General features: G+C 52.2%; 1 protein-coding gene across 2 annotated transcripts in view; it reads left to right on the top strand.

Moving 5' to 3' along the window:
* Positions 1-15,104, top strand: part of tdrd5 (tudor domain containing 5) — a 34,183-nt gene that overhangs the window by 13,654 nt on the left and 5,425 nt on the right. For both annotated transcript variants that reach the window (XM_014149580.3, XM_014149579.3), the window contains exon 15: positions 14,417-14,521. In XM_014149580.3, the coding sequence (XP_014005055.1) occupies positions 14,417-14,521 (105 nt within the window). The remainder of the gene's footprint in view (positions 1-14,416; positions 14,522-15,104) is intronic.

Genomic DNA, 15,104 nt, shown 5'->3' with positions numbered 1-15,104 from the left:
TAGTAGCAGCAGTAGTAGTAGCGGCCCCGGCGTTAGTAGCAGCAGTAGTAGTAGCGGCCCCGGCGTTAGTAGCAGCAGTAGTAGTAGCGGCCCCGGCGTTAGTAGCAGCAGTAGTAGTAGCGGCCCCGGCGTTAGTAGCAGCAGTAGTAGTAGCGGCCCCGGCAGCAGTAGTAGTAGCGGCCCCGGCGTTAGTAGCAGCAGTAGTAGTAGCGGCCCCGGCGTCAGCAGCAGCGGCCCCGGCGTCAGCGGCCCCGGCGTCAGCAGCAGCGGCCCCGGCGTCAGCAGTCAGCAGCAGCGGCCCCGGCGTCAGCAGCAGCGGCCCCGGCGTCAGCAGTCAGTAGCAGCAGCCGTCAGCAGTCAGTAGCAGCAGCCCCGGCGTCAGCAGTCAGTAGCAGCAGCCCCGGCGTCAGCAGTCAGTAGCAGCAGCCCCGGCGTCAGCAGTCAGTAGCAGCAGCCCCGGCGTCAGCAGCAGCCCCGGCGTCAGCAGCAGCCCCGGCGTCAGTAGCAGCCCCGGCGTCAGCAGTCAGTAGCAGCCCCGGCGTCAGCAGTCAGTAGCGGCCCCGGCGTTAGTAGCGGCCCCAGCGTTAGTAGCAGTAGTAGCAGCCCCAGCGTTAGTAGCAGTAGTAGCAGCCCCAGCGTTAGTAGCAGTAGTAGCAGCCCCAGCGTTAGTAGCAGCAGTAGTAGCAGCCCCAGCGTTAGTAGCAGTAGTAGCAGCCCCAGTGTTAGTAGCAGTAGCAGCAGCCCCAGTGTTAGCAGCAGCCCCAGTGTTAGTAGCAGCCCCAGTGTTAGTAGCAGCCCCAGTGTTAGTAGCAGCCCCAGTGTTAGTAGCAGCCCCAGCGTTAGTAGCAGTAGTAGCAGCCTCAGTGTTAGCAGCAGCAGTAGTAGCAGCCCCAGTGTTAGTAGCAGTAGTAGCAGCCTCAGTGTTAGTAGCAGCAGTAGTAGCAGCCTCAGTGTTAGTAGCAGCAGTAGTAGCAGCCCCAGCGTTAGTAGCAGCAGTAGTAGTAGCAGCCCCAGCGTTAGTAGCAGCGTTAGTAGCAGCCCCAGCGTTAGTAGCAGTAGTAGCAGCCCCAGTGTTAGTAGCAGCCTCAGTGTTAGCAGCAGCAGTAGTAGCAGCCCCAGCGTTAGTAGCAGCAGTAGTAGCAGCCCCAGTGTTAGTAGCAGTAGTAGCAGCCCCAGTGTTAGTAGCAGCCTCAGTGTTAGCAGCAGCAGTAGTAGCAGCCCCAGTGTTAGTAGCGTTAGTAGCAGCCCCAGCGTTAGTAGCAGCCCCAGTGTTAGTAGCAGCAGTAGTAGCAGCCCCAGCGTTAGTAGCAGCCCCAGCGTTAGTAGCAGCAGTAGTAGCAGCCCCGGCGTTAGTAGCAGCAGTAGTAGCAGCCCCGGCGTTAGTAGCAGCAGTAGTAGCAGCCCCGGCGTTAGTAGCAGCAGTAGTAGCAGCCCCGGCGTTAGTAGCAGCAGTAGTAGCAGCCCCGGCGTTAGTAGCAGCAGTAGTAGCAGCCCCGGCGTTAGTAGCAGCAGTAGTAGCAGCCCCGGCGTTAGTAGCAGCAGTAGTAGCAGCCCCGGCGTTAGTAGCAGCAGTAGTAGCAGCCCCGGCGTTAGTAGCAGCAGTAGTAGCAGCCCCGGCGTTAGTAGCAGCAGTAGTAGCAGCCCCGGCGTTAGTAGCAGCAGTAGTAGCAGCCCCGGCGTTAGTAGCAGCAGTAGTAGCAGCCCCGGCGTTAGTAGCAGCAGTAGTAGCAGCCCCGGCGTTAGTAGCAGCAGTAGTAGCAGCCCCGGCGTTAGTAGCAGCAGTAGTAGCAGCCCCGGCGTTAGTAGCAGCAGTAGTAGCAGCCCCGGCGTTAGTAGCAGCAGTAGTAGCAGCCCCGGCGTTAGTAGCAGCAGTAGTAGCAGCCCCGGCGTTAGTAGCAGCAGTAGTAGCAGCCCCGGCGTTAGTAGCAGCAGTAGTAGCAGCCCCGGCGTTAGTAGCAGCAGTAGTAGCAGCCCCGGCGTTAGTAGCAGCAGTAGTAGCAGCCCCGGCGTTAGTAGCAGCAGTAGTAGCAGCCCCGGCGTTAGTAGCAGCAGTAGTAGCAGCCCCGGCGTTAGTAGCAGCAGTAGTAGCAGCCCCGGCGTTAGTAGCAGCAGTAGTAGCAGCCCCGGCGTTAGTAGCAGCAGTAGTAGCAGCCCCGGCGTTAGTAGCAGCAGTAGTAGCAGCCCCGGCGTTAGTAGCAGCAGTAGTAGCAGCCCCGGCGTTAGTAGCAGCAGTAGTAGCAGCCCCGGCGTTAGTAGCAGCAGTAGTAGCAGCCCCGGCGTTAGTAGCAGCAGTAGTAGCAGCCCCGGCGTTAGTAGCAGCAGTAGTAGCAGCCCCGGCGTTAGTAGCAGCAGTAGTAGCAGCCCCGGCGTTAGTAGCAGCAGTAGTAGCAGCCCCGGCGTTAGTAGCAGCAGCAGTAGTAGCAGCCCCGGCGTTAGTAGCAGCAGTAGTAGCGGCCCCGGCGTTAGTAGCAGCAGTAGTAGTAGCGGCCCCGGCGTTAGTAGCAGCAGTAGTAGTAGCGGCCCCGGCGTTAGTAGCAGCAGTAGTAGTAGCGGCCCCGGCGTTAGTAGCAGCAGTAGTAGTAGCGGCCCCGGCGTTAGTAGCAGCAGTAGTAGTAGCGGCCCCGGCGTTAGTAGCAGCAGTAGTAGTAGCGGCCCCGGCGTTAGTAGCAGCAGTAGTAGTAGCGGCCCCGGCGTTAGTAGCAGCAGTAGTAGTAGCGGCCCCGGCGTTAGTAGCAGCAGTAGTAGTAGCGGCCCCGGCGTTAGTAGCAGCAGTAGTAGTAGCGGCCCCGGCGTTAGTAGCAGCAGTAGTAGTAGCGGCCCCGGCGTTAGTAGCAGCAGTAGTAGTAGCGGCCCCGGCGTTAGTAGCAGCAGTAGTAGTAGCGGCCCCGGCGTCAGCAGCAGCGGCCCCGGCGTCAGCAGCAGCGGCCCCGGCGTCAGCAGCAGCGGCCCCGGCGTCAGCAGTCAGCAGCAGCGGCCCCGGCGTCAGCAGCAGCGGCCCCGGCGTCAGCAGTCAGCAGCAGCGGCCCCGGCGTCAGCAGTCAGCAGCAGCGGCCCCGGCGTCAGCAGTCAGTAGCAGCGGCCCCGGCGTCAGCAGTCAGTAGCAGCGGCCCCGGCGTCAGCAGTCAGTAGCAACGGCCCCGGCGTCAGCAGTCAGTAGCAGCGGCCCCGGCGTCAGCAGTCAGTAGCAGCGGCCCCGGCGTCAGCAGCAGCGGCCCCGGCGTCAGCAGCAGCGGCCCCGGCGTCAGCAGCAGCGGCCCCGGCGTCAGCAGCAGCGGCCCCGGCGTCAGCAGCAGCGGCCCCGGCGTCAGCAGCAGCGGCCCCGGCGTCAGCAGTCAGCAGCAGCGGCCCCGGCGTCAGCAGTCAGCAGCAGCGGCCCCGGCGTCAGCAGTCAGCAGCAGCGGCCCCGGCGTCAGCAGTCAGCAGCAGCGGCCCCGGCGTCAGCAGTCAGCAGCAGCGGCCCCGGCGTCAGCAGTCAGTAGCAGCGGCCCCGGCGTCAGCAGTCAGTAGCAGCGGCCCCGGCGTCAGCAGTCAGTAGCAGCGGCCCCGGCGTCAGCAGTCAGTAGCAGCGGCCCCGGCGTCAGCAGTCAGTAGCAGCAGCCCCGGCGTCAGCAGTCAGTAGCAGCAGCCCCGGCGTCAGCAGTCAGTAGCAGCAGTAGCGGCGTCAGCAGTCAGCAGTAGCGGCGTCAGCAGTAGCGGCGTAAGCAGTCAGCAGGAGCGGCGTCAGCAGTCAGTAGGAGCGGCGTCAGCAGTCAGTAGGAGCGGCGTCAGCAGTCAGTAGGAGCGGCCCCAGCGTTAGTAGCAGCGGTAGGAGCGGCCCCAGCGTTAGTAGCAGCGGTAGTAGCGGCCCCAGCGTTAGTAGCAGCGGTAGTAGCGGCCCCAGCGTTAGTAGCAGCGGTAGTAGCGGCCCCAGCGTTAGTAGCAGCGGTAGTAGCGGCCCCAGCGTTAGTAGCAGCGGTAGTAGCGGCCCCAGCGTTAGTAGCAGCGGTAGTAGCGGCCCCAGCGTTAGTAGCAGCGGTAGTAGCGGCCCCAGCGTTAGTAGCAGCGGTAGTAGCGGCCCCAGCGTTAGTAGCAGCGGTAGTAGCGGCCCCAGCGTTAGTAGCAGCGGTAGTAGCGGCCCCAGCGTTAGTAGCAGCGGTAGTAGCGGCCCCAGCGTTAGTAGCAGTAGTAGCAGCCCCAGTGTTAGTAGCAGCCCCAGCGTTAGTAGCAGCCCCAGCGTTAGTAGCAGTAGTAGCAGCCCCAGCGTTAGTAGCAGCCCCAGCGTTAGTAGCAGTAGTAGCAGCCTCAGTGTTAGCAGCAGCAGTAGTAGCAGCCCCAGTGTTAGTAGCAGCCCCAGTGTTAGTAGCAGCCCCAGCGTTAGTAGCAGCAGTAGTAGTAGCAGCCCCAGCGTTAGTAGCAGCGTTAGTAGCAGCCCCAGCGTTAGTAGCAGTAGTAGCAGCCCCAGTGTTAGTAGCAGCCTCAGTGTTAGCTGCAGCAGTAGTAGCAGCCCCAGCGTTAGTAGCAGCCCCAGTGTTAGTAGCAGTAGTAGCAGCCCCAGTGTTAGTAGCAGCCTCAGTGTTAGCAGCAGCAGTAGTAGCAGCCCCAGTGTTAGTAGCAGTAGTAGCAGCCCCAGCGTTAGTAGCAGCCCCAGTGTTAGTAGCAGCCCCAGTGTTAGTAGCAGCCCCAGCGTTAGTAGCAGCCCCAGCGTTAGTAGCAGCCCCAGCGTTAGTAGCAGCCCCAGCGTTAGTAGCAGCCCCAGCGTTAGTAGCAGCCCCAGCGTTAGTAGCAGCCCCAGCGTTAGTAGCAGCCCCAGCGTTAGTAGCAGCCCCAGCGTTAGTAGCAGCCCCAGCGTTAGTAGCAGCCCCAGCGTTAGTAGCAGCCCCAGCAGTAGTAGCAGCCCCAGCGTTAGTAGTAGCAGCCCCAGCGTTAGTAGTAGCAGCAGTAGTAGCAGCCCCAGCGTTAGTAGTAGCAGCAGTAGTAGCAGCCCCAGCGTTAGTAGAAGCAGCCGTAGTAGCAGCCCCAGCGTTAGTAGCAGCCGTAGTAGCAGCCCCAGCGTTAGTAGCAGCAGTAGTAGCAGCCCCAGCAGTAGTAGCGGCCCCAGCGCCAGTAGTAGCGGCCCCAGCGTCAGTAGTAGCGGCCCCAGCGCCAGTAGTAGCGGCCCCAGCGCCAGTAGTAGCGGCCCCAGCGCCAGTAGTAGCGGCCCCAGCGCCAGTAGTAGCGGCCCCAGCGCCAGTAGTTAGTAGGAGCGGCCCCAGCGCCAGTAGGAGCGGCCCCAGCGCTAGTAGTTAGTAGCGGATGGCCCCAGCGTTAGTAGTAGTAGTAGTAGTTAGTAGCGTCCCCAGCGTTAGCAATTAGTAGCGGCGGCCCCAGCGTTAGTACTAGTAGTAGTTAGTAGGAGCGGCCCCAGCGTTAGTAGTTAGGAGCGGCCCCAGCGTTAGTAGTTAGGAGCGGCCCCAGCGTTAGTAGTTAGTAGCGGCGGCCCCAGTGTTAGTAGCGGCGGCCCCAGCGTTAGTACTAGTAGTAGTTAGTAGTTGCGGCCCCAGCCTTAGTAGTTAGTAGCGGCGGCCCCAGCCTTAGTAGTTAGTAGCGGCGGCCCCAGCGTTAGTAGGGGCGGCCCCAGCGTTAGTAGGGGCGGCCCCAGCGTTAGTAGCGGCGGCCCCAGCGTTAGTAGCGGCGGCCCCAGCGTTAGTAGCGGCGGCCCCAGCGTTAGTAGCGGCGGCCCCAGCGTTAGTAGCGGCGGCCCCAGCGTTAGTAGCGGCGGCCCCAGCGTTAGTAGCGGCGGCCCCAGCGTTAGTAGCGGCGGCCCCAACATTAGTAGCGGCGGCCCCAGCGTTAGTAGTTAGTAGCGGCGGCCCCAGCGTTAGTAGCGGCGGCCCCAGCGTTAGTAGCGGCGGCCCCAGCGTTAGTAGCGGCGGCCCCAGCGTTAGTACTAGTAGTAGTTAGTAGTTGCGGCCCCAGCCTTAGTAGTTAGTAGCGGCGGCCCCAGCGTTAGTAGTTAGTAGCGGCGGCCCCAGCGTTAGCGGCGGCGGCGGCCCCAGCGTTAGCGGCGGCGGCCCCAGCGTTAGTAGTTAGTAGCGGCGGCCCCAGCCTTAGTAGTTAGTAGCGGCGGCCCCAGCCTTAGTAGTTAGTAGCGGCGGCCCCAGCCTTAGTAGTTAGTAGCGGCGGCCCCAGCCTTAGTAGTTAGTAGCGGCGGCCCCAGCGTTAGTAGTTAGTAGCGGCGGCCCCAGCGTTAGTAGTTAGTAGCGGCGGCCCCAGCGTTAGTAGTTAGTAGCGGCGGCCCCAGCGTTAGTAGTTAGTAGCGGCGGCCCCAGCGTTAGTAGTTAGTAGCGGCGGCCCCAGCGTTAGTAGCGGCGGCCCCAGCGTTAGTAGCGGCGGCCCCAGCGTTAGTAGCGGCGGCCCCAGCGTTAGTAGCGGCGGCCCCAGCGTTAGTAGCGGCGGCCCCAGCGTTAGTAGCGGCGGCCCCAGCGTTAGTAGCGGCGGCCCCAGCGTTAGTAGTTAGTAGCGGCGGCCCCAGCGTTAGTAGTGGCGGCCCCAGCTTTAGTAGGAGCGGCCCCAGCGTTAGTAGTTAGTAGCGGCGGCCCCAGCGTTAGTAGTGGCGGCCCCATCGTTAGTAGCGGCGGCCCCAGCGTTAGTACTAGTAGTAGTTAGTAGTTGCGGCCCCAGCCTTAGTAGTTAGTAGCGGCGGCCCCAGCGTTAGTAGTTAGTAGCGGCGGCCCCAGCGTTAGCGGCGGCGGCCCCAGCGTTAGCGGCGGCGGCCCCAGCGTTAGCGGCGGCGGCCCCAGCGTTAGCGGCGGCGGCCCCAGCGTTAGCGGCGGCGGCCCCAGCGTTAGTAGTTAGTAGCGGCGGCCCCAGCCTTAGTAGTTAGTAGCGGCGGCCCCAGCCTTAGTAGTTAGTAGCGGCGGCCCCAGCCTTAGTAGTTAGTAGCGGCGGCCCCAGCCTTAGTAGTTAGTAGCGGCGGCCCCAGCGTTAGTAGTTAGTAGCGGCGGCCCCAGCGTTAGTAGTTAGTAGCGGCGGCCCCAGCGTTAGTAGTTAGTAGCGGCGGCCCCAGCGTTAGTAGTTAGTAGCGGCGGCCCCAGCGTTAGTAGTTAGTAGCGGCGGCCCCAGCGTTAGTAGTTAGTAGCGGCGGCCCCAGCCTTAGTAGTTAGTAGCGGCGGCCCCAGCCTTAGTAGTTAGTAGCGGCGGCCCCAGCCTTAGTAGTTAGTAGCGGCGGCCCCAGCCTTAGTAGTTAGTAGCGGCGGCCCCAGCCTTAGTAGTTAGTAGCGGCGGCCCCAGCCTTAGTAGTTAGTAGCGGCGGCCCCAGCCTTAGTAGTTAGTAGCGGCGGCCCCAGCCTTAGTAGTTAGTAGCGGCGGCCCCAGCGTTAGTAGTTAGTAGCGGCGGCCCCAGCGTTAGTAGTTAGTAGCGGCGGCCCCAGCGTTAGTAGTTAGTAGCGGCGGCCCCTGCGTTAGTAGCGGCGGCCCCAGCGTTAGTAGCGGCGGCCCCAGCGTTAGTAGCGGCGGCCCCAGCGTTAGTAGCGGCGGCCCCAGCGTTAGTAGCGGCGGCCCCAGCGTTAGGGGAGAGAGAGAGAGAACCAAGGAGGCCCTTGAATCAGTTGTAGAACCCATTGCCCTTTATGGTTGTCACCAACCAAGAATTCACAAAATGGGACAAACACCAAATTGAGATTCTGCAAAAATATTCTCAGTGTACAACATAAAACACCAAATAATGCATGCAGAGCAGAATTAGGCCGATACCCGCTAATTATCAAAATCCAGAAAAGAGCCGTTAAATTCTACAATCACCTAAAAGGAAGCGATTCCCAAACCTTCCATAAGAAAGCCATCACCTACAGAGAGATGAAACTGGAGAAGAGTCCCCTAAGCAAGCTGGTCCTGGGGCTCTGTTCACAAACACAAACAGACCCCACAGAGCCCCAGGACAGCAACACAATTAGACCCAACCAAATCATGAGAGTACAAAAAGATAATTGCTTTACACATGGGAAAGAATTAACCAAAAAACAGAGCAAACTAGAATGCTATTTGGCCCTAAACAGAGAGTACACAGTGGCAGAATACCTGTCCACTGTGACTGGCCCAAACATAAAGAAAGCTTTGACTATGTACAGACTCAGTGAGCATAGCCTTGCTATTGAGAAAGGCCACCGTAGGCAGACATGGCTCTGAGAAGACAGGCTGTGTACACACTGGCCACAAAATGAGATGGAAACTGAGCTGCACTTCCTAACCTCCTGCCAAATGTATGACCATATTAGAGACACATTTCCCTCAGATTACACAGACCCACAAAGAATTAGAAAACAAATCCAATTTTGATAAACTCCCATATCTACTGGGTGAAATACCACAGTGAGCCATCACAGCAGCAAGATCTGTGACCTGTTGCCACAAGAAAAGGTCAACCAGTGAAGAACAAACACCATTGTAAATACAACCCATATTTGTTTATTTATTTTCCTTTTTGTACTTTAACCATTTGCACATCGTTACAACACTGTATATATACACATGACTTTTCAAATGTCTTTATTCTTTTGGAACTTCTGTGAGTGTAATGTTTACTGTTAATTTTTGTTTATTTCACTTCTGTTTATTATCTACTTCACTTGCTTTGGCAATGTTGACATATGTTTCCCATGCCAATAAAGCCCCTTGAATTGAATTGAGAGGGGGAACCAGGGAGAGGGAGGGAGGGGGGCAGGGAAGGAGGGAGAGAGAGAGAGAGAGAGAGAGAGAGGGTGGGGCAGGGAGCGAGGGGAAGAAGCAGTTAAAGTTGTTCTGCTGAAACGGGAAAGAGATTAATTACAGTGTTCCGTCAGGACTGTGTTATGTGGGGATGCAAGAGGGAGCGAGAGTATCATCCACCCGTTATGGACACTACTGTGGAGGTCTGAAACCTGGCTGGTTAACACCCATGCACTGTGTGGAGGTCTGAGGCCTGGCTGGTTAACACCCATGTACTGTGTGGAGGTCTGAAACCTGGCTGGTTAACACCCATGCACTGTGTGGAGGTCTGAGACCTGGCTGGTTAACACCCATGCACTGTGTGGAGGTCTGAGACCTGGCTGGTTAACACCCATGCACTGTGTGGAGGTCTGAGACCTGGCTGGTTAACACCCATGCACTGTGTGGAGGTCTGAGACCTGGCTGGTTAACACCCATGCACTGTGTGGAGGTCTGAGACCTGGCTGGTTAACACCCATGCACTGTGTGGAGGTCTGAGACCTGGCTGGTTAACACCCATGCACTGTGTGGAGGTCTGAAACCTGGCTGGTTAACACCCATGCACTGTGTGGAGGTCTGAGGCCTGGCTGGTTAACACCCATGTACTGTGTGGAGGTCTGAAACCTGGCTGGTTAACACCCATGCACTGTGTGGAGGTCTGAGACCTGGCTGGTTAACACCCATGCACTGTGTGGAGGTCTGAGACCTGGCTGGTTAACACCCATGCACTGTGTGGAGGTCTGAGACCTGACTGGTTAACACCCATGCACTGTGTGGAGGTCTGAGACCTGGCTGGTTAACACCCATGCACTGTGTGGAGGTCTGAGACCTGGCTGGTTAACACCCATGCACTGTGTGGAGGTCTGAGACCTGGCTGGTTAACACCCATGCACTGTGTGGAGGTCTGAGACCTGGCTGGTTAACACCCATGCACTGTGTGGAGGTCTGAGACCTGGCTGGTTAACACCCATGCACTGTGTGGAGGTCTGAGACCTGGCTGGTTAACACCCATGCACTGTGTGGAGGTCTGAGACCTGGCTGGTTAACACCCATGCACTGTGTGGAGGTCTGAGACCTGGCTGGTTAACACCCATGCACTGTGTGGAGGTCTGAGGCCTGGCTGGTTAACACCCATGTGCTGTGTGGAGGTCTGAGACCTGGCTGGTTAACACCCATGCACTGTGTGGAGGTCTGAGACCTGGCTGGTTAACACCCATGCACTGTGTGGAGGTCTGAGACCTGGCTGGTTAACACCCATGCACTGTGTGGAGGTCTGAGACCTGGCTGGTTAACACCCATGCACTGTGTGGAGGTCTGAGACCTGGCTGGTTAACACCCATGCACTGTGTGGAGGTCTGGCTGGAGTCTGGTAGACAGCCATGGATTTTGTCACACATTACTGTTTTCCATTCAAGTCATAGGGAGGCGTTTTCAGCTTCAGACCTGTTAGATTTTTCACATTGATGGAGATCGTCTTGTCCTGGTACATTTAGAAGAGTTGATAGTGTTGAGTCCACAGCCTCACGACATGCAAGGAGAGAATGATTGAACAATGATGTGGTAGAAGTAAGCAACCCTTTTTAAATACTATATAATGAATGCATCCTTCCTCCTTTCCTTGAACAGATCACTGATCTGACACAACAGGGTTCAGAAAAAGCCTTTTAATAGAATCCTTGTTTACACTCAGTATACCAAACATTAGGAATACCTTCCTATTATTGAGTTACACACCCCCCTTTTGCCCTCAGAACAGCCTCAGTTCGTCAGGGCATGGACTCTACAAGGTGTCAAAAGCATTCCACAGGGATGCTGTTCCTTGTGGACTACAATGATTCCCACAGTTGTGTCAAGTTGGCTTGATGACCTTTGGATGATGGACCATTCTTGATGCACACGGGAAACTGTTGAGTGTGAAAAACCCAGCAGCGTTGCAGTTCTTGACACAAACCGGTGCACCTGGCACCTACTACCGTACTCAGTTCAAAGGCACTTAAATATTTTGTCTTGCACATTCACCAGCTTTATGGCACACATTCTCAATTGTCTCGAGGCTTAGAAATCCTTCTTTAACCTGTCTCCTCCCCTTCATCTACACTGATTGAAGTGGATTTAACAAGTGATATCAATAAGGGATCATAGCTTTCACCTGGATTCACCTGGTCAGTCTGTCGTTGAAAGAGCAGGTATTCTTAATGTTTTGTGCACTGTGTCTCTCTCTATATCCCATCGTGTTATCTCTCTGTATATATCCCAATGTTATATCTCTCTCTCTATATTCCACTGCGTTATATCTCATTGTGTTATATCTCTCTCTGTATATATCCCACTGCGTTATATCTCTCTGTATATATCCCATTGTGTTCTCTCTCTGTATATATCCCACTGTATTATCTCTCTCTGTATATATCCCACTGCGTTATATCCCACTGTGTTATCTCTCTCTGTATATATCCCAATGTTATATCTCTCTCTGTATATATCCCAATGTTATATCTCTCTCTGTATATATCCCACTGTGTTATATCTCTCTCTGTATATATCCCACTGTGTTATATCTCTCTCTGTATATATCCCACTGTGTTATATCGCTCTCTGTATATATCCCACTGTGTTATATCTCTCTCTGTATATATCCCACTGTGTTATATCTCTCTCTGTATATATCCCACTGTGTTATATCTCTCTCTGTATATATCCCACTGTGTTATATCTCTCTCTGTATATATCCCACTGTGTTATATCTCTCTCTGTATATATCCCACTGTGTTATATCTCTCTCTGTATATATCCCACTGTGTTATATCTCTCTCTGTATATATCCCACTGTGTTATATCTCTCTCTGTATATATCCCACTGTGTTATCTCTCTCTCTGTATATATCCCACTGTGTTATATCACACTGTGTTATATCCCACTGTGTTATATCACACTGTGTTATATCTCTCTCTGTATATATCCCACTGTGTTCTCTCTCTGTATATATCCCACTGTGTTATATCCCACTGTGTTATATCTCTCTCTGTATATATCCCATTGTGTTCTCTCTCTGTATATATCCCACTGTGTTCTCTCTCTGTATATATCCCACTGTGTTACATCTCTCTCTGTATATATCCCACTGTGTTATCTCTCTCTGTATATATCCCACTGTGTTATATCTCTCTCTGTATATATCCCACTGTGTTATATCTCTCTCTGTATATATCCCATCGTGTTATATCTCTCTCTGTATATATCCCAATGTTATATCTCTCTCTGTATATATCCCATTGTGTTATATCTCTCTCTGTATATATCCCATTGTGTTATATCTCTCTCTGTATATATCCCATCGTGTTATATCTCTCTCTGTATATATCCCATCGTGTTATATCTCTCTCTGTATATATCCCACTGTGTTATATCTCTCTCTGTATATATCCCACTGTGTTATCTCTCTCTGTATATATCCCATCGTGTTATATCTCTCTCTGTATATATCCCATCGTGTTATATCTCTCTCTGTATATATCCCACTGTGTTATATCTCTCTCTGTATATATCCCACTGTGTTATCTCTCTCTGTATATATCCCACTGTGTTATCTCTCTCTGTATATATCCCACTGTGTTATATCCCACTGTGTTATATCTCTCTCTGTATATATCCCAATGTTATCTCTCTCTGTATATATCCCACTGTGTTATATCACACTGTGTTATATCTCTCTCTGTATATATCACACTGTGTTATATCTCTCTCTGTATATATCCCACTGTGTTCTCTCTCTCTGTATATATCCCAATGTTATATCTCTCTCTGTATATATCCCAATGTTATATCTCTCTCTGTATATATCCCAATGTTATATCTCTCTCTGTATATATCCCACTGTGTTATATCTCTCTCTGTATATATCCCACTGTGTTATATCTCTCTCTGTATATATCCCAATGTTATATCTCTCTCTGTATATATCCCACTGTGTTATCTCTCTCTGTATATATCCCACTGTGTTATCTCTCTCTGTATATATCCCACTGTGTTATATCCCACTGTGTTATATCTCTCTCTGTATATATCCCAATGTTATATCTCTCTCTGTATATATCCCAATGTTATATCTCTCTCTGTATATATCCCAATGTTATATCTCTCTCTGTATATATCCCACTGTGTTCTCTCTCTCTGTATATATCCCAATGTTATATCTCTCTCTGTATATATCCCAATGTTATATCTCTCTCTGTATATATCCCAATGTTATATCTCTCTGTATATATCCCAATGTTATATCTCTCTCTGTATATATCCCAATGTTATATCTCTCTCTGTATATATCCCAATGTTATATCTCTCTCTGTATATATCCCACTGTGTTATATCTCTCTCTGTATATATCCCACTGTGTTATATCTCTCTCTGTATATATCCCACTGTGTTATATCTCTCTCTGTATATATCCCATTGTGTTATATCCCACTGTGTTACATCTCTCTCTGTATATATCCCACTGTGTTATATCTCTCTCTATATATATCCCATCGTGTTATATCTCTCTCTGTATATATCCCACTGTGTTATATCTCTCTCTGTATATATCCCACTGTGTTATATCTCTCTCTGTATATATCCCATTGTGTTCTCTCTCTGTATATATCCCACTGTGTTCTCTCTCTGTATATATCCCATTGTGTTATCTCTCTCTGTATATATCCCACTGTGTTATATCTCTCTCTGTATATATCCCACTGTGTTATATCTCTCTCTGTATATATCCCACTGTGTTATATCTCTCTCTGTATATATCCCACTGTGTTATATCTCTCTCTGTATATATCCCATTGTGTTCTCTCTCTGTATATATCCCACTGTGTTCTCTCTCTGTATATATCCCATTGTGTTATATCCCACTGTGTTACATCTCTCTCTGTATATATCCCACTGTGTTATATCTCTCTCTGTATATATCCCACTGTGTTATATCTCTCTCTATATATATCCCATCGTGTTATATCTCTCTCTGTATATATCCCAATGTTATATCTCTCTCTGTATATATCCCACTGTGTTATCTCTCTGTATATATCCCAATGTTATATCTCTCTCTGTATATATCCCAATGTTATATCTCTCTCTGTATATATCCCACTGTGTTATATCACACTGTGTTATATCTCTCTCTGTATATATCACACTGTGTTATATCTCTCTCTGTATATATCACACTGTGTTATATCTCTCTCTGTATATATCCCACTGTGTTATATCTCTCTGTATATATCCCATCGTGTTATATCTCTCTCTGTATATATCCCATCGTGTTATATCTCTCTCTGTATATATCCCATCGTGTTATATCTCTCTGTGTATATATCCCACTGTGTTATATCTCTCTCTGTATATATCCCATCGTGTTATATCTCTCTCTGTATATATCCCATCGTGTTATATCTCTCTCTGTATATATCCCATCGTGTTATATCTCTCTCTGTATATATCCCATCGTGTTATATCTCTCTCTGTATATATCCCATTGTGTTATCTCTCTCTGTATATATCCCATCGTGTTATATCTCTCTCTGTATATATCCCATCGTGTTATATCTCTCTCTGTATATATCCCATTGTGTTATCTCTTTGTGTTATATATCCCATCGTGTTGTATTAGTGACTTCTTCAAGGATAGGAGGGAAGAAGGATGCATTGTTAAGTAATGGATGTGTGTTTTAGACCCCTAACCTTGTGGGCGGGAACAAAACCAACAAAGAGGAAGTTCTGCCTGACCTCCCGGCACTGGAGTTCATCGAGGTCACAGAGGTCAACTCCACAGCCCAGGTATGACCTTTGACCCCACAATTATCAGAACATAATTCTAGCATAGCCGAAAGAGGAAGCGAGACACCCCACTCGCTGTTTTTTTCCTTCTGTTTTTTCCTGGTTCAATGAACTAAGTAGACCAGACCCAGCTGCTATCTCATTGATGACTATTGGAGACCCACTCAGTTAAGTAGACCAGACCCAGCTGCTATCTCATTGATGACTATTGGAGACCCACTCAGTTAAGTAGACCAGACCCAGCTGCTATCTCATTGATGACTATTGGAGACCCACTCAGTTAAGTAGACCAGACCCAGCTGCTATCTCATTGATGACTATTGGAGACCCACTCAGTTAAGTAGACCAGAACTGACCATTTCTTTCTCAATGGAAATGGCCTGAGTGAACTATCTTTGGTTCTAGAACATGGTGACGTTGTAAGACCTTGTTATAATGTGTGTAATTGGACTGGTCCTATATGTGTGCTGTCTCTCCAACTCCTATGGTCAATCGTGATGAGACCGCTCAAACAGACCTGGAACGAGGCTAATGTACAATGGAACTGGGATTACAAAAGGAATGATCTAAAGTTGTGTGTTTG

This window comes from Salmo salar, chromosome 16, assembly GCF_965601325.2.
Source record: "Salmo salar chromosome 16, fSalSal1, whole genome shotgun sequence".
Classification (NCBI taxonomy): domain Eukaryota; kingdom Metazoa; phylum Chordata; class Actinopteri; order Salmoniformes; family Salmonidae; genus Salmo; species Salmo salar.
The sequence above is the reverse complement of the archived record's forward strand: the minus strand, read 5'-3'. Positions and strand labels throughout refer to the sequence as shown.